Source organism: Choloepus didactylus, chromosome 1 (assembly GCF_015220235.1).
Source record: "Choloepus didactylus isolate mChoDid1 chromosome 1, mChoDid1.pri, whole genome shotgun sequence".
Classification (NCBI taxonomy): Eukaryota; Metazoa; Chordata; class Mammalia; order Pilosa; family Megalonychidae; genus Choloepus; species Choloepus didactylus.
The window spans coordinates 207,505,869-207,529,614 of record NC_051307.1 but is presented as its reverse complement, the minus strand read 5'-3'; the positions used below and the strand labels follow the sequence as shown (position 1 = coordinate 207,529,614).

General features: G+C 41.8%; 1 protein-coding gene across 6 annotated transcripts in view; it reads right to left on the bottom strand.

Moving 5' to 3' along the window:
* CACNA2D3 (calcium voltage-gated channel auxiliary subunit alpha2delta 3) overlaps nt 1-23,746 on the bottom strand; it is a 1,184,653-nt gene that overhangs the window by 791,020 nt on the left and 369,887 nt on the right. For all 6 annotated transcript variants that reach the window (XR_005210766.1, XM_037798412.1, XM_037798419.1 and 3 more), the window contains exon 3: nt 892-1,008. Coding sequence is in view for 5 of the 6 variants with exons in the window: in XM_037798412.1 (XP_037654340.1) it covers nt 892-1,008 (117 nt within the window). In the remaining variant the exon portion in view is untranslated. The remainder of the gene's footprint in view (nt 1-891; nt 1,009-23,746) is intronic.

Genomic DNA, 23,746 nt, shown 5'->3' with positions numbered 1-23,746 from the left:
TCGAGACAAGCAAATGTATGGCATTATCAGGCCTAAAGCAGAAACAACTTGTAAAAATTTGGTTTGTCCAATTAAGTGTGACAGAGGCTAAAGTAGGAAATCGTCTTTTATAACAAAGTGATCCTGGAGATAATTACTAAAACTGAAAGGTAAGCAAGCCATACATTAGAAATAAAAGACTTAACACATTGCAATTATTTCCCACAATCCTGTGTGAATATGGCATGAATTTAAGATATTGCAACATTCACATATCCCAAATGAAGAATGTAAGACATCTATTTAGTTGGTAACAAGGCATAAAATCAGAAGCCATCTTGGAAATCCAAAATTATACACATGGCACTGCAGTCTCTTTAGTCCTGCTGATAATATGAAATTTCAGGGACATTTTACCAGTCAAAAGAAAAAAATATAATTACAGTAATGTAAGGAGAACTTTCAACTTCATCTAAACATCATTTACCACATCAAGATTTTCAGTTCCATATTTTGGTAAGCAGTGCTTAAACTGTTTATAGTTGCTTAGTCCAACCACAATGTACCTTTGAGCAATTTTGGCAATTGGTGAATGCATCACACAGCCATGGGCCCATTCTCTGTGGATGGTTCAGTCAGTGACACCTACGCTGAGGGGGGAAAATTGTCAGATGGAAACTGGCACCTGACTGTATATGGAAAGGGCAATCACGCCCTTAGGAACTGCTTTTCCTAGTTAACCAGATTGAAGAAATGAAGGTGTGTACATGATAATTGAGTCAACTTTCATGTTTTGAGAATTGGGTTTATAATGATTTTTAAAACTTTAGCCTGTTTTGGCATCATCAGTGCCAGTTCCCTGAAGCTGCCTTTGTCTTAGGGCAAAGCACAGCAGAAGCCAGAGGCACTTACCCGCACTGCTTCTGACTTTTTGTGAAACATCTCTTCCATGTTCTTTGCCAGCTTTTTCACAAGTTGAAGGCCATCGATTTCTTCTATGGCAACGTCTTTCTCATATTCTTTGTATTTCTGTAAGGAGGGCAACATTAAAGGCATGTGATACCATAAAACACACCACACGTGAGATTTTCACCTACAAGGTGATAAGTAAAAATAAGGTTACAATATGCCTGTTTCATTGAATTTGGGAGATATTGGACTGTATTTCAAAATCACTAAACTGACTAAGGAGAACTGTGAAAATCTGCAGTCCTTGGAAACTTAACTAGCACCCAGGGAAGGAATAAACCCTAAAGCAATGAAACCCTTTATCATCCATCTCCTACCATCCTGGAAATCAACACGCTACACTTCAAACTTGACCTTGCTCAAGCATTCTTCTGAAGAATGGCCCCAGATTCATTAGCTATCCTGCCAAAAGCACTGGAAACTCAGTATTCTAGATGTGTCATGACATAAAAATAAAGAAATTCAACTTTGGTGGGTTTTTTTCCTTGAACGCCAGAAACATTTTTTTCATGGTCAAGGGAAAAATAGTTTCAAGGCTATGACTTTGCGTATACCTAGAGAAGGAATCAGAAATCTACCTCCCATGGGCCAAATCCAATCCATCACCTAATAAATTTTAATTGGAACACAACCAATCCATTTGTCACATACTCTTTGGCTGCTTTCAAGATACAAGGGCAGAGCTGAATAGTTACCACAGAGACTGGCTGGCCCACAAAGCCTAAAATATTTACTATCTGGCCCTTTATAGAAAAAGTGTGTCTGCCCCTGATCTACAGCCAGAACTACAAGAAAATAATATGGCAGAGCAGTCCTAAATTTTTTATAATGTTAGATTTCTTGCTGTAGACTTTGTTATATCAACCTGAATTCACTGAATGTTTATTGAGGACTTCCTTTGTACCCTCAAGGAGCTCATGGAAAGTGCATGTACAGTAAGTACAAAGCCACGAAAATAACACTTCATGTAAGATTTCATGAGTTATTAGTCTGTTCATAAGGAACTGATTTGACCCACAGTTTACTCAAATTCTCAAAGATGATTTTAAATGTAAAGCCCATTGCATACCCTGATAATTTATCTGTTTAAACTAGCATTTCTCACAGTGGTCCAAGGAACCCCCAGTATCCCTGAGAATCTCCTTTTTTCAACAACAAAACTATATGAGGCCAGATTTTCATCATACATTTCAACATATCACAAACGATTGGATGCAGAAGCAGATATGAATTCTCTTAAACTGAACATTAACAAGATTTGCAAAAATGTAAAAGAAAACAAACAAGCCACTCCTCTCATTAAATTTTTTATTTTGGAAAGTATAACTATGCTATTTATGATAAACTATGAGTTTTTTTAATATTTTGAATTAATAATTTTTAATTTCTTGTTTTTATTTTCTAACAGTAAATACTAATAGATACAATGCACATAAACAGAAGCTATTACAGGTTCTCAGTAATTTATGAGAGTGTAGAGAGGTTCTGAGACCAAAATGTTTGGTTTATGTAAAGATTTAGGCTTGTGCCCACCAGAAAGGAATATTGTTTATTAATGAAAACCTTCCAAGTGAAGTTCTAAATACTTTTAATATCAACATGAATCCATAACAGTTATATAGTTACCAAAAAAGCTGAGGAACTAAAAATATTAGGAGCTTTCTATTTACTCTTATTTGTGTGGATAATCTGAATCAATTACTGGCTCCTCACCCTAACCTCCTACTTAAGAAAAACAAGCAGCCCTGCATCTTATACTGGCTCTAGAGACCCTGAGAGTCATTTTTGAAGTGGGAAAATACAACTTTATAATGACAGGATAAGTTTTGAGATATGAATTTATATTTTCTCCCCATTTCGCCCCTGTGATGGGTAGGCTCATGTGTCAACTTAGGCAGGTAATGGTGCCCAGTTGTTTGGTAAAGCAAGCACTGGCCTAACTTTAAAGCCCATTGAGGACATTTCCTGGACTTATCAGTAAATTGATTGCATCTATGGCTGATTATATCTACAATCAACTGAGGAGATTGCCTTCAGCAACAAGAGACATTTCATCCAATCAATTGAAGGCTTTAACAGGAGAAGTGATGACTTCAGCAGTCAGAAGAGAGAATTTTCATCTTTACTTCAGCCGGCCAGCTTCTCCGGGGATTTGTCAAAAACCATCAGTGGAGTTCCCAGCTTGCAGCCTGCCCTACAGAATTTGGACTTGTGGATCTCCATAGTTGTGTGAGACAACTTCATAAAATCTCATAATATTTACAGTTATCTGCTGTTTGTTCTGTTTCCCTACAGAACCCTGACTAATACACCCTCTTAACCTTCAAAAATCTGAACTGGGAGGAGGCTTGGTGTTTCCTTGCCCCAAGGTAAGGAGTGTGTGTGCACATGCGATGTATGCATCCTAAACAATATCTTCCCCTTCCTAACTTAGATTTCCAAGTCCTCTGAGGCAATGATACTGGGTAATGTAAAAGGAGAAGATTAGGGTTTGAGGACAGAGGAGGGACTTTAAGGAAGCATATGAGAGAAACATTCCTTTGATCCCTAAGCCTAAAATGAAATCACTAGAGCCTCACAGTGGGGCTGGAGACATCTGGTCATGGGTTTTGGGATCAGTAATATCCCTACCCTCCCATCTCCCACCCCCTCTACCCTGGTACAAGGTGGGACCTTAAACATGGAATTCCCAGTGCCCACCACCAAATGCTGGCAGAGTGGGAGAGTAGGAAGGAATCCTCAGGCTGGGGCATGAGGACTTCTGACCTGAGCATCAACCCCAGGGCTTGGAGATTCTCCAAATTAAGTTGATCCCGAGGAACAAAACAAAGTGCTATTTCTGTACCATCTGAGTCTGGACCAAGAAGGACATCTGCTACCTTAATTTATAAGGTGCTTTGCACCTGTAAATGACTTATAAATGATGGACCATGAATTGTGGGTGACATCCTTTCTCACTGCTCCCTGAAAACATCCAAAAATTTTTATGTGTTTTTCCTGAAGGCCTCTCTCTTGCATCTCACCTGGAAAACCATTATTCCTTCTAGCCTTTCTCCATTCTCCCTGCTGAGGCTGTCCTGGTTCCCCAAGATGCAGGAGGCTGCACCCTCCCTCCCAGACCCCAAAGCACTCCACGCTCATCAGTCCTGGCATAGAAGTTTTCATGGCCAAGATGCAGAGGACAAGTCCTCATTATCACCACACCAGCTCACAGCAGACATTCACAGAACTGCCGAGGATGAATTACATCAAGCTTGCTGCAGAGCACTTGTGATTTTACAATACAAGGAAAATGTAAGTAAGGATGAAGCTACGTTGTCCAAAGTTCCTAAAAGGGTGATCTCCCCAACCCTTGAACAAATGGCCTGGGATGTGGGACTCTGGTCAGCCCAACACTGGCTCGGGCTAACAGTGCCCACTGGTGCCCAGATAAACCTTCAACCAATGTCAACAACAATCGCTGGAAACTTTCCCTAAATTCAAATGTAAGCCAGTGTCTTCGGAGCCAAAAATCCTGAAGTTTCTCTGATGCCTGCCAGATGTAAACCAAAAGCCAACAGCTGAGGCCAAGGCTGATTCACTACCAAAAATATAAAGTTCAAGAAGTGAGTAAAACAAAACAAATCTAATGTCAGCCTAATAACTACAGTCAGGTAAATGAATTTGTCTTAAGTAATTCTGTAAGTAAAGGTGATCTAGAGGCTTAAGATAAAGAAAAATAAAATGGATTTCATAATTAACCTTTACCTAGACTATGAAGTGAGTATTTTTTTCAGGCCACACCTATTACTTTCATGTGTTTCTCTCCCAATAGACTTCTAGAAGGGAATCAATCTATTTAACTCTAAACACCCACCAAGTTTTCGATAAGATCTTCCTGCATCCTCTTTTCTTCTTGTGAGTTTGCTCTGTGAAAAAGAGCCACCAGCTTTATGGAGGATTGTCAATCTCCCAGGACTACTGGTGCCTGTTGATCTAGCTAACTAATCTCCACATAATGCTCTTCACCAAGCCAAGGACTCAAGATCTGGGACAAACTTAGTAGTTCACTGGTTTTATTCCTCTTCCAGCCTACGAACTCTCCCTTCAGACATGTGCCAGTGGGTCCTCTTTGCAAATGAGCCAAACATATACTACTTTCTCACCACCCTGGGGAAGTCATCCCATAAGCCAAAAACATTCTGCCTTTTCAAAATGTGTTCATGCCTGATGGAATCAGGTCAGAAAAATGTAGAGACTTCCTCTTACCAGGAAACATTTCACTTTGCTAGAATCAAAGTGTTTTGAAGAAAAGGGAAAGTAACCCAAATGACAGTCATCAATCAATCACAAGTCCTTAGCAGCTCAGAATGGTGATACATTGTCAAAATAATAAAAAACATACTACAGTATGAAACCAAGCAATCTGACCTCTGGCAATTGTGTAGAGTGGGCTAGGACAACATTAATAGAATTCCACAAGCCATCTCAAGCTATGTATAGAAAAAAAATGTAAGAAACTTGAATACAATATGTTACAGTGTATTACAAAAAGTAATCAATTACTTATCATTTTAAATTACTAACCTGAATAGACACACAGACATGCACACGCGCGCGCGCACACACACACACACACACCCGCACTGGGAGGACAAATAACCAAGTGTTCACAGCTGGCTGGTAGAATTATAAATGATATTTATTTTCTTTCTTCTTTTTGCTTATCTGTATTTTCTAACTTTTACAATAAACAGACTACTTTGGAAATTAAAAAAATAAAAAAGTAGTAGTTATATTTAGAAAAGAATACAGGCACATCATGAACAGATTCATCAGGAGACTGTGGTACCAATTAGAATCTGTGTAGTCGTCATTAGCATGTGCATGTCTTCATTAGCAGAGTTTGAGAAAGTCAGTAAATTCAGTCCTGTGCACCTCATGGGCCCAGCGTGATGCCAGAAGCTTTTCACAAATTCCTCTAATTTCTCACAACTACCCTGAAAGGTAGGCATTACTCCATATTGCAGATGGGGAAACTGAGGTACTGAGCAGTTCGGTCAGCTGTGAGAGTCAAATGATTAGAACATGGATTTTAAACCTAGTGAAGACTGACTTCTAATTGCTTGGTCTTTTGAACTGGGGAGTTGAAGGGCTAGAGGACTGACAGCCTAAATATTTGCAAAGTTGTTCCAGAGGCCCATTTCACTTCCATGAAAACACCTGTTTTGTTGATTTGGAAGCCAACAGTGGCTTGGACTCAGCAAAACAATCAAATACCATAAACCAGCGACATCATTAGTTAACAAGGGTCGCCGCTGTTCACGAGCTGCTCCAAGTGGGCAAATCCACAGGGCCTAGGCACATTTGATGTCACAGAAGTCAGCTCCACCACTCCACAGGGGCTCTGTCACAGGAGCTTGCAGGCTGGCCTCAGAGGGACAGAAACAGCTCTTGACAATAAAAACACCTGGAGGGAGAAGAGCAAACTTACTCCTAGGGCAGAGCTGGAGCCTTAATTATAAATTACTCAATGGCAGTATTCGGGCTACAAATCCACTTTTGTTCTCCAAGGTACCAAGAAAGACCTGGAGGAAAAACATCTCAAACTGCAGCTCCCAGGGTTCGCCTCCCCACACAGCTGTGCAGGCAATGAAGCTTTTTATTTTCTATAGCTTCAAGGACCACACTAATAAATTACGTGTGTTTCGTGTAAAAGCAGTCAGCCTTCAATGGGAAAAGGAGTTAGAAAAGTATTAGGAGGGCCCTGTAAACACACATACACAAAAGAGAGGGAGAGAGGGAAACAGAAGCGGAAGAGACAGCTGTGCCACCAGATTAAAGTTTCAAGCAGTCTGGGTTTGAATCCTGCTCCTAACACTTCATATATTTGTTCCACAAGCCTATGTTTTGTCTCTCTGGTATGCCAGGCTATATGCTAGGCACCCAGCACACAATGACAATTTAAATCAAGTCAGGGATGCTCTGATGAGTAAGCAGGCAAGGAAGGTGCCACATCAAGGTCAGTACCATGACAGGGTGGTCAAGGCCAGGACCCCATCTTGTTGGACCCACAGACGATGACTAGGCTGGGGAAGGTGAGGCGGCAACAGGAGATGAGGGACAGCACATGGAAGGCCCAGAGGCAGGGCTACTGGGGCTCAAGGAACTGCCCCTGCTTGCACTTTGCCAAAGCATAGATGGCCAAGGTGGGGAAGCTGGTGAGAGATGAGCCAATGAAGTGAGCAGAGGTCATCAAGCACCGTGTTCTAGGATTAAGAGAGTTGACCCTACCCTGATTTGGGCAAGGGGTGCTGGGGGTGGAGAGAGACAACAAGAGGAGCCACTGAAGAGTTTAAGGGCAAGGGGGACCCAATGATCAGATTTGTGTTGTGGAAAACCTCAGTGTGCAGAATGGATAGAAGGGAGGCAAAACTGGACAGGGACAAGGAGTTTGGAAACTGCCATGGCTGGAACTTGGGAGACAGCGATGGGAAGAGGCCAGGAGAATCAGAGGAATGAGAGGTGGGGCTCCCAAACAGACACGAAGGGGTCTGATCATCAGCAACAGCAGGAGATTAGGCTGGTTGACTCTGTCACTTTAAGAAACATCCGGGGCCTCAGAGTCCTCATCCAGAAAACCAGGGACCATGATGCCCATCTCCCAAGGCTGACATGTTGTCTGTGAAAGCCCCCAGCTCAGTGCCACACGTAACAGGCCACCCCAAAACCTGAGTGCCTTTCTACTACAGACGATTCTAATACGTGTTGTGTTTTCATACCAATGACTTCCTGAACCACGTGAACTACAGCTCATAGCATAACAGATCTGGACAGGGTGGCTAATGATGTGATGCTCTTCACTCTGCTACCCTCATCCTCTCAGCCTCCTACCCGCATCTGCAGCTTGGTGCAGTAACCAGAGGCGCCTGACCAGTGAACACCCAGCTTGAGCCAAGGTCAGGGCCTAAGCAGAGCACAGCCGTTCTCAAGAGCACCTCCTAGCATGCATGACACAGGAGGGAGGCAAGTCCAAGAAACTTTTTATTTCCTCTGTCACAAGGGAACATCTGAAGCTTCTGTTCATGGAATCAGTATTTGGCAAGAAATCCTATGATGAGCCAAAAACATTTATCATCTGAGAAGGGAGACAAAGAAATGCATTACTTCTGCAGCATCTATTTTGCCAGATCATTTCACACAAACACCAAGAAGAGAAGAGCACTGCTTCACTGTCAGAACACTTAATGTTGTTCATACATTTAGGTCATTTTTTTCCTCCGTGATAACTGCATATCTAGAAGTGAGTCACCTGGAACAGCCCCCAGAGAGGAAGCTCGAGTTGGAGACTTCTGGCCAATCACAATTAATTGGGATAAAAGCCAAGCACGGAAGAGGGGTTCCAGGGGTGCTGTGCACCAGCAGAAACACTCATGACAGAGCATGGATGTAGAAAGTATCCTTAGCCAAAAGGCTGGTGCATTTCGACATGGCCACTTGGCTACATTTTCTCACCAAAAACTGAAATTACAGCTCTAGAGTTAGCATAATTAAATCACTACATGAGGAGTGACAGAAGGTTCAAGGGAGGAGATGGCAAAACAAGAACCTGCCCATCCCCAAGTGAGAATCTGGGGAGCATGCCCCCAGATCAAGCCCATGACTTGACAGCAAATGGCGTGCTTCTCCATCCTTCTACCAAGTCTCTGGCACCTCGCTGGAAATCCCCATCACAGGAAAAGCAACCCAGAGACAGTCCAAGCCGAGAAGCTTCAAGGGTGGTTTGTTATGTAAGAGTAGAAGATGACTCAAGTTCTTACCATAAGGCTCAATCTTTTAAGTATCATCTATAAACCTTAACATCTCAAGCTCTGAAATACCCAAAGTGCAAGAGACTATTTATTTAAACCAGTCATTTAAGTAGGGATTGCGCCAATACAAAAAAAATAGAACTTAAGCTGGAATTACTGCTATTTTCATTCATTCAACAGGAATTTACAAATCGCTTACCACGTGTCAGGCAGTGGGGGTGGGGGGTTGGGTGTTGGCAAATACACAGTGGTTCCCTTGGGGTATAAGGGGGCTATTTTTAGATTCATTTTATTTAAAAATAAAAAAATAAGTTGGAGCAGAGCTGCATGGACCGTTTCACTCTAACCTCACACCCTGATCTCACACACAGTGGTTCTGTGTATGTGTCCCCCAGAGGCACAACTGTCAGCAGTGCAGGTATGTAGGTGTGGGAGGGGGATGCCCTGTCTTCTATTGGGTATGTACAGTCCATAAAGCACAGACATGCATTTCTCTCTGAATAGGGAAGGGTGTACACCAGGAACTACAGATCATTCAAACAGTTCTGTAAACACTGAAAACTTCACCAGGAACAGGAAGTAACCAGGTAGAAAGAAGGTGCCAGGGAATGCTGTAAAGAGATGAATTCATCAAGGCTCTTAGAAAAGGGGCTGGCTGTGTATATATTTCCCTGTCTCTTGGGTGATGAAGTCTAGGACAGACTCTACTATTCGTAACAGGATGGCTGTGGGCTATCACAAGGTGGTTCATTTATGGACAGGACATCTGTGACCAAGGCTTCATGGACAGTGGATGCAAAAGGAGGTAGGGAGGGGGGAGCAGAAAAGAGACAGTGGTCTGTCTCCTTATACTGTTCATCTTATGTCCCTTCAGCGGAGATAAAGTGGCATGGTTCTTGCTCCATCTTCTCCGTCTTAATCCTAGTTAAGAGGGCTGCCCACATGACCACAGTGGGATGGGTGGGAGTAGGAAGGAAGAATCTCTATCTATTGTGCTGTAATACCTGTGATGTGAAGCCTAGTAGCAGCATCCGGCTTGGAATCACTGGCCAGGGATCAAGTCAGAAGAGGGTCAATGATGTGCATCCCACTTTCTGGGCAGTTCAGCTCAATGCCAAGACCAGGTAATCTCCAGCCAGATATATACTAAATTCAAAACCCAGTGTTACCACTGATTAGCTATGGGACAAGGTGCTTAGCCTTCACCAGCCTCCTTTTCTCCATCAGTAAAGTGAGCCTCATCTTGTCCTTGTGACAATCAAAGGAGGAAAAGTATGTGAAGTACCCAGAACGCTCAGCACAGTGCTCAAAACATGGCTATGGTGATGGCAGAGGTGGTAATAAATCCAGACAATTGTTCTAAAACTTCTAAAAAAGATCATCATCTTGCCCCAACACCGAGAAGAAACTCTCAACCAACATTCACAACCTATCAGACAACTCTAACTCTGAGTGTTGCTCTGGGCAGCAACATTTTTCAAATACATCCACAAGACAATGAGGAGTCTTCATGGTAACTCTTTGGGGAAGGTGTTCCTCTGGCAAAATTTGGATGCTAGAGATCTATATTTGCGTATGGGGGGGACGACAATTTTTAGATATGTTAGGAAAGATGTGGCAATAAAAACTAATCTACAATTTCAGGGTTCTTGCCATATAGGCAGTGTCATTTTCTTATTATGACATAACTGTACTTAGTATTCCTCTCAACTCAATTATTGCATACAGAAGTGTCACTTGAAAATAAAACACTCCAAAGCAATTATGTTTCCAAGTAAATATATTTCCAAATCCTTTAAGCTGATGTTAGGAACCCTTCTTCTTATCCATAACAAGAACAAAACTAACTGAATTCACGGAATGCTCAGTCACAGAAGAATATTTTTCTATCTGAAAATGGAAAGCAGCATATGGTCCATATGATTCTGTTTCATACAGGTATTCCAATCAAGTGTTTCCAAGGTCGACACAAAAACTATTAATCTTGCATTCTTCCAGTTCTAGTGAAGTTTGAGGAAACTCTATAGAACACTTCTCTTCCTTGAGGAATACAGCTTTCCCTTTCAAAGCATCAGAACAGGAGACAACGTGCACCCCTCTTTAGGAATGACAGAAGGGAGAGGAGGAAGAGGCATTAGGCAACCCAAAGAACAAGCAGAGTGGAGGCAGGGAGCAGCTCAGCCCCAGCTTCTGCAGGGCTTTGACAAATGCAGGCAACCTGAGGGGATTTAGAATAGTACCTGTAAGAATTTCTGGCTCTATGCGGTGAGAGGCATGGGAGAGGACCACCACTGAAAGCAGCAGAATTTCCTCAGCAGGTTTTTAAAAACTTGCACCTAGTGAAGAGGGAGTGGTGTGGCGTAAATCACTTCTCAAGCACCTTCTGGCACTCACCTCGAGAAAACACTATCACAAGGACAATTACCAGGGTCCCCAGCCCCAGTGTCCCTGGGGCCTTGGTTTCCGAGCTAGCTAATCCGAGTGCCCCACTCAATCACAGAGTTCCAGGGAAGCCCATCGTCAGAGCAGCTCGTCTGCCATGGGTGGTCTCTTCTACTCTCAGATTGTCAGGTACTGAATTAGAAGATGGCTATCTCTCCTTTCCCTATTTTACTGTCTAGACTCCTTTTTTTTTAATCTCAATAAGTCTCATAAGCTTTTACTGTTCAAAGCAGTCAATTAGACAAATGCCACTGATAAATTTTAGCTTTGTGGTGATAAAAAGAAAAAAAGTGTGAATGCTGCATTAGATTCCTGTCTTATATAGAGGAAATTAAGTCAGAGGCCAGCTACTACACCAGCTGTTGACAAAACCAACGCTGCCCCAGTACGGAGGCATAACATGCTTTCTTAAACCTGGAAAATTCATTTGTCTGCTCAACAGAATCAGATGCTCTCAATGCTTATGAAAAACTCCAATGCCTGGTACCGCATGGGGATACAAGGCTTTGAATATTATTATCTGAATATATTTGAACTAAACAAATATCCTCACAACTCCAAAAGCTAAAGTAACAATTATGAGTCCACACGTGCTAGAGAAGAAAAATCTCATCATATGCATTTATAAGTGCGTTTTTTGTATGTCAAAAATTTACTACAAACTGCAAATAACAAAACCTTACTTTATAAAGCCCAGACTACTTGATATAGATTGCCTTCCACAGCTTGCTTTTTCCAAATACATTTTCTGATGTTTCGATTTAAAATAATCCATCCTTCCTGATCCCCAAGGATCAGAGGCAATATTCATAATAAGTAATCTATTATTAATAAGAGCAATCAGCATTTACGAGTACTTACTTTGAGTCAGCCAGGTTATTAATGCCCCCATTTTACAAGCTAGGGAACTAGGCTCAGAGAGATTACGTTACCTTCCAAGGTTACACAACTGGTATGTGATTGTATTAATTAGGGTAACACTAGCTACTGTAAAAAAACAAAAATCCCAAAATCTCAGCAGCTTAACACAATAGAGATTTATTTCTTGTGCATACAACCAACCCATGAGGGGAGGCCACCTTCTACCAGGTGAGTCGGGGACCCAGGATCCTCCCATCATCTGGCTCTGCTCCCCTACAGCCTTGGAGTCCTCTGCATTCAGCCAGCAGAGGGGGTGGAGGGAAAGAGCAGAAATGACACTCATCAGCTCTGCTCACATTCCACTGGCAGTAACAAGCCACATGCCCTGACAATGTTAAGAGGGCCCAGGAAATGGAGCCTTGGCTGGGGAGATATTTCCAGGCTCAAGCCAACACTACAAAAGTGGGAGCTTAAATCACTGGGGGGTGTGTCATCGGTCTGGAACCAAGATTTGAACCCAGGCAGCATGGCCCCAGAGTCCCCACTTAAGTCGAAAAGCTTGTAAAGCTGTAGATAAATGGAACCTCAGATTAAAATTTGGCTGGGAACAATCTGCAAGCAGGACACTTCAGAGCTGGCGCAATCAAGTCACAATCTATGGAAAGAATAATATGACCCAATCACTTGTATGTGTAATTATGGACAGACTCCGATGTTAAAGGCCAAGATATTGCAATGCAGAAAAGAACACATTATAAACAATTCATAGACCTTTTGTCCCATTTCCTTAATCCCAGCTCAAATAAAACTGCTATTTGAATAACATCAATGACCTTCTCTGGCACATGATATTGGTTGCCCAGGCGCCGCAAAAGTTAATTGGTTTAAGTAAAGTCTTTTTAATTCTTTATTCAAGATGTCCTGGCAATCGAAGGCAATCAATGAATGAGTCTGCAAGATCCATAACAAGCTTAGAGCTAATACTCTTTGCAGCTGCTCAAGTGGATTCTGTAGTTACAGAGCCAAAAGCCAGAATGAGTGTTAGGATTCTGAATCTGAATCAATCTTTAACTCCATCAACTCCAAACTGGACACACAGGCACCAATTCGTGGCACAGCTGGATCCCAGCTTTTTGTCGGGAAATGTAGAAACAAGGTGAGCTCACACTTAATAAATTGCTACTAACCCTCCCTCCCTCCTGTTGAAAGGAAGAGATGAAGGCAGAGGAAGAGGTTAGGGAGATTCTGATATAGAATTTCCTACAGTTGATATCAAAAGCTAAGAAGATCCGCAGCATCAGCATCCATCAGCGAAACATCTCCCTGACTAGCATTTGCCCACAGGTGCCCACAGATCCTCTGGAGTTTGGGCAGGTGACCTCCTTCCATTTCACCCACCAAGAACAGAACAAAAAATTGAAGGCATTCCATCAGAGCCTCCGCTGTGCTGAGAGGCAAAAATGTAATCTGGACCCTTCAAATACATATGCATCACCAACTTCAGAATCAACTGAGTCTCTGGCACCATTTCACCACGCCTGGCACACAGAACTTTTCCCCAATATCTTTTATATCTGGACTATTTCACTCAATATGACAACTTCAAGGTTCATCCACATTGCAGCATGTTATCAGAACTTCAGTCCTTTTTATGGCTGAATCATATTCCACCATCTGTATATTCCACATTTTGTTTATCCTTTCATTGGCTGATGGACACTTGGGTTCCTTCTACTTTTTGACTATCAAAAATAATGCCTCTATGAACATCGTGTACCAGAATGATATTTTGTAATGCAAAAAAGAAAACACATAGGATTTGCAAAGGAAACCATTTATGTTGAAATTCAATTTTCAAAATGCTTAAAACCTAAAGTAGTGATATAGTAATATATGCCTTCCTTCATCCGTGCATTAAATCACAAGGTCCAGTGGTGAGTCTAGAGCCACTGTAATCAGCAGTGTCTAGGCTGAGCATCATCTGCATGGAGACACCGGCATCACCTGTGATGTGATATGGAAATGTCTGTGGTTTCTGCTGATGACAAAGTCACAGGGACTGCTGTGGCATGTTTCCTACAATTGCAAGTTAAGAAAATAACAAATTTCAGTTACAGGCTAATGAAAATAAAAGATGTAATTTTTCACCATCCAAGTTCAGTGCCCCTGAATTCTCGCCAAGGCCATGAACGCCAGGCTCAGCTCCCCTGAGCACTATCCAAGAGACTTGAGAAAGGGTCACCTGATGTGGTAGCTGGGACGGGGGATCTGGCTACTGAATCACATTCTGTGTCAGGATGTGCAACACTATCGACGAGTGCTGGTCTACGTCACACGCACTGTTTGGTCATTCTCATATATTTATGATACAATTCAAGGTTTGTGTATATTAAACATATGTATCAAAGTATGGGCATTTCCAAAAACAATTAATTCTTCTGCCAGATGGTTTCACGCTCAATGTAAGTGTAGATGATAGTGTATGAGTTTCTCTGGGTGCTCTGTCCATAAATGTTGATTTCTCAAATGGATCAGGGAAGGGTAAACACGAAACTGGGAATAATATCTCTGGAAGTTAGAGCAGAATTAATGAGAACTATAATTTTTTTTGCCCTATATACTACTAGATTATTGGGATTTTTCATATAAAGCATATATTCATGTATTATTTGTATGATTAAAAATACATAAAGTGTCAAGTTCAAAGAAATTTAGGAATCCCTGGAATCACTATAAAATGTAAATATAATCACTACATCATTCTAAAATGCAAATATAATCATTAAAATTACTATAAAATGTAAATATAAAATTACTATTAAAATGTAATAAATGCTTCATAATTCACAAAGGGGAGTGCCCGACGCAGGAGGCTTTTGCTAGAGGTGTGAATTGAGCAACCAACTGAGCCAGCCTGGCCTTTGCCTGCAGCTACTGGATTACTGTGTGAAAAAAGACTTCTGCCAATCTATATGCAAGTGTGTATTGTCATAGAAATCTCATGAAATAATGCTAAGTGAAAATGCACACTATTTAAGTGCATTATGTTTATCATTAAAGCCATGTTCAAACAAAGCAAAAGATTCTGGATAGACCACAACAAAATTCTATTCACGACAGGATTATGGTAGCAGAATTTTCTATGAATTTTTCCAGTCTTCCAAATGTATTAGGTGACATTGCTTTTAAAATGGGGAAAATAAAATCAAAGACAGAGAACACTTGAAAGGGGTGAGGATGGAATTCCAGCCCAGGATTCCAATCACACATGTTCTAACCACCCCTAATAGCTCTCATAAAATATCTGAAGGTATAAGGAGACTAGGTTTCTTATTATAAAAGCAAAATGTGCTAACTGAAGGAAGAATAAGGAAACGATAGAGATAAACAAACAAAAGAAAACAAAATCCCTCAATCCTACTTCCCCAAAATACAACAGTTTACCCCCTGATTATATACCATTACACATCTTTTTTATGGAAAATTAAAGATATAATTGTTTCTTTACAATCAAAATGATGTCATCCTGTAATACATGCTGATAGGATCTATTTCAAATATTCCCCTGGGAAGCTTAAGCACGAAATAAATCATCCTTTAGACCACCAAAAGCAGAAGGGGATCCTCAAGGACCCCACAGTGCTGGGGGGCAGCAGGAACACTGGGCTCTTGAGGGAGAGGCATTCAAGCACCCGGGAGAATAAAATCTGGGCTTCTCAAGGAAGAGGGGAGGGATGCTAAGAGCACTGGTTCTCAACCGGGAACCACTGTGTCCCTCAAGGAACATTCGGCAATATCTGGAGACATCTTTGGTTGTCATGACTGGGGCATGGGAACGGAGCTCCTGGCATCTTAGAGGGTAGAGCAGGGGACAGGACTAAACACTCCATGCATAGGGCAGCCCCCACATCAGAGAATTATCCGACCAAATACGTCGGCAGTGCCAAGGTTGAGAAACCCCGATTTAGAGAGTCATTTTCAACACTGAATGAACTAAAATCCTAAAGACCATCTAGCCAATCTTCCTCCAGATGCTGAAATTCCCTCCAGGGCATCTCAGACAAGTGGTCGCTGGGCTCTGCCAGGCAGACCCCTCCCACCAAGGGGCATCGGGCTGAGCAACAGAAAGCATTCTCAACTTGAACTCCCTCTGCCTCCCTGGAACGCCTGTCCTTAGAACCCAATTCTGCCGACAAGAGTTAAAGGGACCAAGTCTCATCCTACCTTGAAATAGTTTAAGACAGACAGAAGAGGCTGTCTGGCATGGGAATAAGAGCATGCACTGCCTGCATGGCACTCTCAACTCTCCCACTTACTCTCCTTGAGTCCTCAGAGAAGGTATCACAGACACACTCTGCCTCATCTGAAAAATGGGGCTGATAATAACAACTACCCCTGGGGTGGCAGTAAGAGTAAATGAGTTTCCATACGGAAAGTGCTTACAGCAGTGCTTGGTGCCACCTGCCTCCTGGGTCACCTTCTATTCAGGTTAAATAGATCTCCAGTTCTTCCCCAGGGGTCCTCAGGTGACGTGAACTCTAGACCTCTCTCCACACTCTGGTTGTCCTCTCTGAACCTGCTTCTGTTAGTTCCTTTTCAAAGCTGGAGCCCGTGTCTTCCAAACACGCCCCTCGGGTTTGGTCTGACCGTGCAGGGCCCAAGGCGCCTACTGCCTGCTCTCCACAGGCCATGCCCTCACTGATCCTGGCAGCCCGGGCTCTGGGGTGGCCCCTGGCCCCATCACAAGGCTGGTCTCATTCATTTTATAGCCCCATGTTGGCACAGAGCAGCCACACCAGAAAACAGGGGAGCTGCACAGGGAAGAAGTTGAAGGAACTGTGGGAGAAAGGCAAGTGATTAAATCAAGGCTTCTTGGAGGAATCTTTCCTCCCACGGGTTCTTTTTTTTTTTTATTATTGCAATTTTATTGAGATATGTTCACACACCATAAAATCCATCCAAAGTATACACTCAATGGCTTACAGTATCATCATATGGTTGTGCATTCATCACCACAAGCAATATCAGAACATACTCATTGCTCCAAAATAAATAAATTAAAATTAAAATTAAAAAGAACACTCAAACCATCCCATACCCCCATCCCTCCAACTATTTACGTAATTTTTGTCTTTATTTTATTACTCATCTGCCCACACACTGGATAAAGGGAGTGTCGTCACAAGGTTTTCACAATCACATGGCCACACAATAAAAGCTATATAGTTATACAATCATCATCAGGAATCAAGTGTACTAGATTACAGTTCAACAGACTCAGGTTATTTTCTTCCAGCTATTCGAATACACTAGAAACTAAAAAGGAATATCTATATAATGCATAAGAAAAACCTCCAGAATGACCTCTCAACTCCATTTGAAATTTCTTAGCCACTGAAACTTTATTTTGTTTCATTTCTTTTCCCCCTTCTGGTCCAAGAAGGCTTTCTCAATCCTACAATGCCAGGTCCAGGCTCATTCCTAGGAGTCATGTCCCATGTTGCCAGGGAGATTTACACCTTGGGAGTCATGTCCCACATAGTGGGGAGGGCAATGAGTTTACCTGCAGAGAAAGAGGCCACATCTGAGCAACTAAAGAGGTTCTCTAGGGGTGACTCTTGGGCACAATTATAAGTAGGCTTAGCTTCTCCTTTGCAGGAATACTTTTCATAAGGGCAAGCCCCAAGATCAATGGCTAGACTTATTAAATTGGGAGTCCCTGATTCTTGCAAGAATATCAGAAATTCCCCAGGTGGGGAAGTTTAATATTTCCACAGTTTTCCCCAGTCCCTCAAGGGGACCCATTAATTCTTACTATGAGGAACAGTGAATGGTGGAAAAGGAAGAGGTGTTCTTGGATTACTGGAATAGAGAGCATGAAGTCACTGGTGAGGCTGACAGCAGAAAAGCTGACTTTTCACCCAAAATCAATCACCTCACCAATCATGATAGCAGCTAATAATATCTGAGCACTTCCTGAGAACCAGGACTACTGCTCAGTGTTTTCACACATCACTGCCTCCTCCCAACAACCCGAGAGACAGACACTACTCATGAGAGGTGAGAAAACTGACAGAGATGACCCTGGGGGAAGGAATCTCCAACCTGCGGGGACCCCAGTGACACATTTCCTAGCACAGTGCCTGTATGCGAGCAACACTGCCATGGAAATTAGGCCGTTGAAGATGGCCCCAGTGAGAGGGCTTCTGCATGTACTTGTTCAGTAGGGCAAAAAACACTTCTGAATTAATTTCTGCTCGGCAAACAAACCTACAAAACAACTACCGAAATTGTCTTAAATGTTTACTAAAGACCTACTACGTGCCAGATACTGTGCTACATAATGGGAATACTCCAGTGAGCAAAACCAATATCCTCTCCACCCTCACAGAGCTTAGAATCTATTGGGAGACATTAACCAAATACACACAGGGAACACACATTTCATTATAAAAGCACAACAAATAGCACTGAGTGCTATGATTCCAACAAGGAAGACCTAAGTCAGATTGAGAGTAAGAAAAGGCCTCTCTGAAGAGCTGACGTCCAACAAGACTCAAAGGATGAGCTGAGAGCGGGGGAGGCAGAAGGGAAGAGACCACCAAGCCCACGGAATGGCATGTGCCCTGGCTCTGAGCTAGGAGAGTTGGGGAATAAAGACGGCGTTGGAAGTGAACGGGCTTGCCCACAATAACAGAGGGCAGAAGGTGAAAGGAGCAGACAAGACCAGGAGAGGAGAGAAAAGGGCTCCTAGGACCAAGCTCTAAGCAAATGTCTCTACATACAGCTGAGCAGACGAGGAAGAGGAGGGAAATGCATGAAAGAGGAGTAGACAGAAAGCAGACAGCAAAGTCATTAGGGCCAGTCACAAAAAGTCAATCTATTCTGAAGCTTGGTGGTACATGAGCATAGTTTTCTCAAATCTAATTAGACTTTGTGAAAGGTAGCCTTATTTTGAGGATTTAAAATTATCCAAGCAATTAGGAGATCCTGGTAGGTGAAGGTGTGAGTATAAGGATGAAGAGAGCATGCTCAGTTCCAATGCTGCTTTTTGCAAACCGCCAGCACAAACTGAACTCGATATCAAGAATTAGAAGAATGTTCACCAAGTGCTCTTTATGTTTTATTCTTGGGGTCCTTTGGAATTTTTATATGAAAGCCCAATAATGTTTTGAGAAATGCATTCTGCTGAAAAACACTATCTTCCAAATACCTGAAAGACATGGCAGAGAATCCTTTCCACACAAAAGTTATTTTTAAAAGAGAGTCATGAGCTATACCCACCAATTCCAAATCCCATTCCTTAGCTCTCACACAGAGATTTCACACCCCCAGAGGCCCCCACATCAATTTTACTGCATCCGAGAGATGCTGGAATTACTCTCAGCAGAGAAATCATAAGGCTAGAAGCTTTGACTGGAAGATTTCACCAGTGAGAGTAGAACTTGTTGTTTGAGTACACAGCTTCGGTTTAAAATTGAATACAATACTAAGGGTTTTCAGTAAATCTGAGCTTGGTGCTGCTGGATGCTGAAGCTAACTTGTAGATTATATATAGGGAATCAAAAAAGTGACAAAGATAAGAATTGTAAAACTTGCCTGTTTATTTCTTTCATAGGTTTTTGCAGCTCAACTTCAAAAAGTATTTTCTTTTCTACCCTTAAATTAGATGTTTTGTAATGTATGTCAAATCTATAAAAGGAAACTTAAGTGAATGGCTAGGTGGGACACACATGTCTGCTCGAGTCACGTGATTCATCTGTCCCAAACATGGGTTGGTTCAAAAGCAATACAGTTGAAACTGATTGTGTTTTAAAACTTCAACTTCCATATGAGACCAAGGGAATAGATATCTATTTGGTACAGGATCTAAATTTTCTAAACGGTACAACTCTACAGTCGATTTGTTCAAACACCACAATTGCATGGAACTTTGAATAGGAAGTGAGATACGGTAGGTTAGTATAGGCTGGAGTGAAATAGTGACACATCCCAGAGTAATTTGGGCAGATAATAAAAAATATATTTACAGCCTCCCTCTCCCCAGCCCCGAGGATCTGGGGGAAGGTGTGGATGTGTTGGACATCCTCACCTGGACTGGTGTTGATGTTGTCACAAACATGGGGACTGGCAGTTTGATGTGCTGAGCCCTCAAGCATGGGACTTGCCCTTATGAAGCTCATTATCGCAAAGGAAAGTCTAAACTTGCATGTAATGGTACCTAAGAATCTCCCCGAGTACCTCTTTGTTGCTCAGATGTGGCCCTCTCTCTCTCTAACTGAGCCATCTCGACAGGTATACTCGCTGCCCTCCCCCTACGTGGGACCCGACTCCCAGGGGTGTAAATCTCCCTGGCAATGCAGAATATGACTCCCGGGGATGAATGTGGACCTGGCATCGTGGGACTGAAAGTATCTTCTTGACCAAAAGGGGGATGCAAAATGAGACGAAATAGTTTCAGTGGCTGAGAGATTTCAAATGGAGTCGAGAGGTCACTCTGGTGGACATTCTTATGCACTATATAGATAACACCTCTTAGGTTTTAATGTATTGGAATAGTTAGAAGTAAATACCTGAAACTACCAAACTCCAACCCAGCAGTCTGGACTCCTGAAGACAATTATATAATAATGTAGATTACAAGGGGTGACAGTGTGATTGTGAAGACCTTGTGGATCACACCCCCTTTATCTAGTGTATGGATGAGTAGCAAAATGGGGATAAAAACTAAAGGACAAATGGGGTGGGATGGAGGGATGATTTGGGTGTTCTTTTTTTCACTTTTATTTTCTATTCTTGTTCTGGTTCTTTCTGATGTAAGGAAAATGTTCAGAGATAGATTGTGGTGATGAACGCATAACTATGTTATTATATTGTGGACAGTGGATTGTATACCGTGGATGATTGTATGGTGTGTGAATGTATTTCAATAAAACTGAATTTAATTTAAAAAAAAAAAAAAATCAGAGCTAACAGAGCTAAAAAAAAAAAAAAACAGAAGCAATACAGTTCCAAAGTAATCTCCCCACACCCTCCCAATCTCCCCACCCCACCCCCCACTTTCCCCCCCATCTCTTCCTTCATTCCCCCTTCCCTCCCCGACCTAGTAAATGTGGGTGCATGCACACTGTTTCATTGGGTAGGGAGGGATAAATTGGGGGAACAAGGAAAAACAGAAGTACAAGAAACGAAGGACCATTTCAATGGGTAGAATGACCGAGGGCTTTTGTTTTTTGTTTTGGAAAATCCTAACTAATAATCACAGTATCTCTGCAACTTTAATAATATTAAACACTTTCCTATTAAAATTATGATAGCAATTTATGTGTCAAATAAAATTTTTCTTTTCCCTTTTTCCTATCTCTGAACATAAATAATTACAACCTTACACCTTCAAATATTTCACTCGATGGATTATCAAAAATAAGAATAGGTGACAAGCCTATTATTGGTTACATTTCTACCCAGAAAGCAACATATTCAAAGCCAAATACATAATCAGATATCCATTTCCCTTATTAATGGGAAGAAAGAGAGGAACAGAGGCATGAATAGAAAGCGACAGTGGGAGAAGATTGGAATTACAGCAGGGACAGACGAACATGGTCACTCACGTCTTCTAAGAACTTCTACCCTCTCTCCATTCAGCAGCAGAGCCTATATCCTCAAGGCTAAGAAGACAAAGATCATCAGAAGATCAACAATCCTTTGTGAATGAAAGAATCAAACAATCCAACACTACAGTTTCTGGAAGGGTCAGATAGAGGAACTGAGGCAAAGGCCATTGCGGAGAACGGACCATGTAGCAGAGATTGCCCTGACAGGGCACCGCATCCTATAAAACCACCATCAGGCAAACTGTCATGTTCTGCTGTCAACAGCCAATAAGAGGCCCAGGACACTGCTCTGCAAACAACAGAAATGCTTTCACGGATTTCTGGTGAAGCTAAGGGAGGAGGTAAGAGTTGAAATTAACAAAAATTGAATACAAGGCCCTTGTTAAAAATAACTTTCCATGTTAAAAAATGAGGTTAGCTTCTGATTCCAAAGTTTTCTCATTGTGTTTTATACTAACTCCTTTGATAAGAGGAAAATCCTTTGAATTACTAAAGTAGGAAAAAATGCACCTGAGACAACACTGCTGAGAGAGGAGGAGGCCTGGCAGGCTTTTTGCAGGATCTACACCATTCCATGTTCACCAGTCAAAAGCTTTTCACTGAAAGCATAGCTTCACTAGGGAAAAACCAGCAACCAAACACTTACAGGTTTCAATGACCAAATATTTATCTTCCAAATAGATACTGTATCTTTTAAACTTTACAGAAACACAATTTGTTAATTCACTTCTATTTCACTCTATAGTCTCCATTTGTTGATCCTCTTTCATTTGGGGACTCTTTTCAAATATTGTCACTTACCTTTTACTGAAAAAGTTCCCTTCTCTTAATTCAGGGTGAATTGTACTTAATAAATGAGCTCAGAATTTATCTGCCTTTTCTTGCATTCATTCTGTGTTCTGTGGTCCCTCTCATTAATTGAATGCATTTTTAGCTGTTCCATTTCCTTCTCACCACACTTCCTTTAATCCATTCATCTTTCATTAAACACAGTGGTGGGGCTAAATAAGGTTGATCACAAAAAAGAATGCAAAAGGAAAAAAATTGGAACATCAAACCAAAACCTGAAAGTGAAAATTACATTTTAAAATGTGATGCTGCTCAGCAGGTGAACTCGCTGCCCTCCCCTCTACGTGGGACCCGACTCCCAGGCGTGTAAATCTCCCTGGCAACGCAGGATATGACTCCCGGGGATGAGCCTGGACCCGGCATATGGGATTGAGACAATCTTCTTGACCAAAAGGGGAAAGTGAAATGAAACTAAATAAAGCTTCAGTGGCTGAGAGATTCCAAATGGAGTCGAGAGTGACTCTGGAGGGCAGTCTTATGCGCTATATACATATCCCTTTTTAGGTTTTAGTGTATTGGAATAGCCAGAAGGATATACCTAAAACTGTCAATCTGCAACTCAGTAGTATTCTTGATTCTTGAAGACAATTGTGTAACTACTTAGCTTACATGGTGTGACTGTGTGATTGTGAAAACACTCCCTTAATTCAGTGTATGGACAGATGAGTAGAAAAATGGGGACAAAAACTAAATGAAAAATAGGGTGGGATGAGGAGATGGAATGCTTTGGGTGTTCTTTTTTACTTTAATTTTATTCTTATTTTTATTCTTTTTGGAGAAAGGAAAATGTTCAAAACTTGATTGGGGTGATGAATGCACAACTATAGAATGGTACTGTGAACAGTTGATTGCACACCATGGATGACTATATGGTATGTGAATATACCTCAATAAAACTGAATTTTTTAAAATTTGAAGCTGGAGAAGCACCCTGATGTAAGGCACAGGGCAAGCATCCTCCCTGAACACGGAAGAAAGGGTGGCTATCCTAAGCAGAATGGAACCAGAATGTTGTGGAATGTTCTGGGGGAGCTGCAGGGAGTAGCCCTGTACCCTCCTCCCTACCTCTGTTAAACATTAGTTAGACTGCAAATTACTGATTGAAAAATAATATATATCCATACCTCGAAGGCCAAGAAGCAAGAGTTTCACAACTCTCATTACAAGCCAACCAAGTTTTCCCAACAGGCCAATGAAGTATCAGAACCTACATTTCACAAATGAAGACTCTTGCAGAGT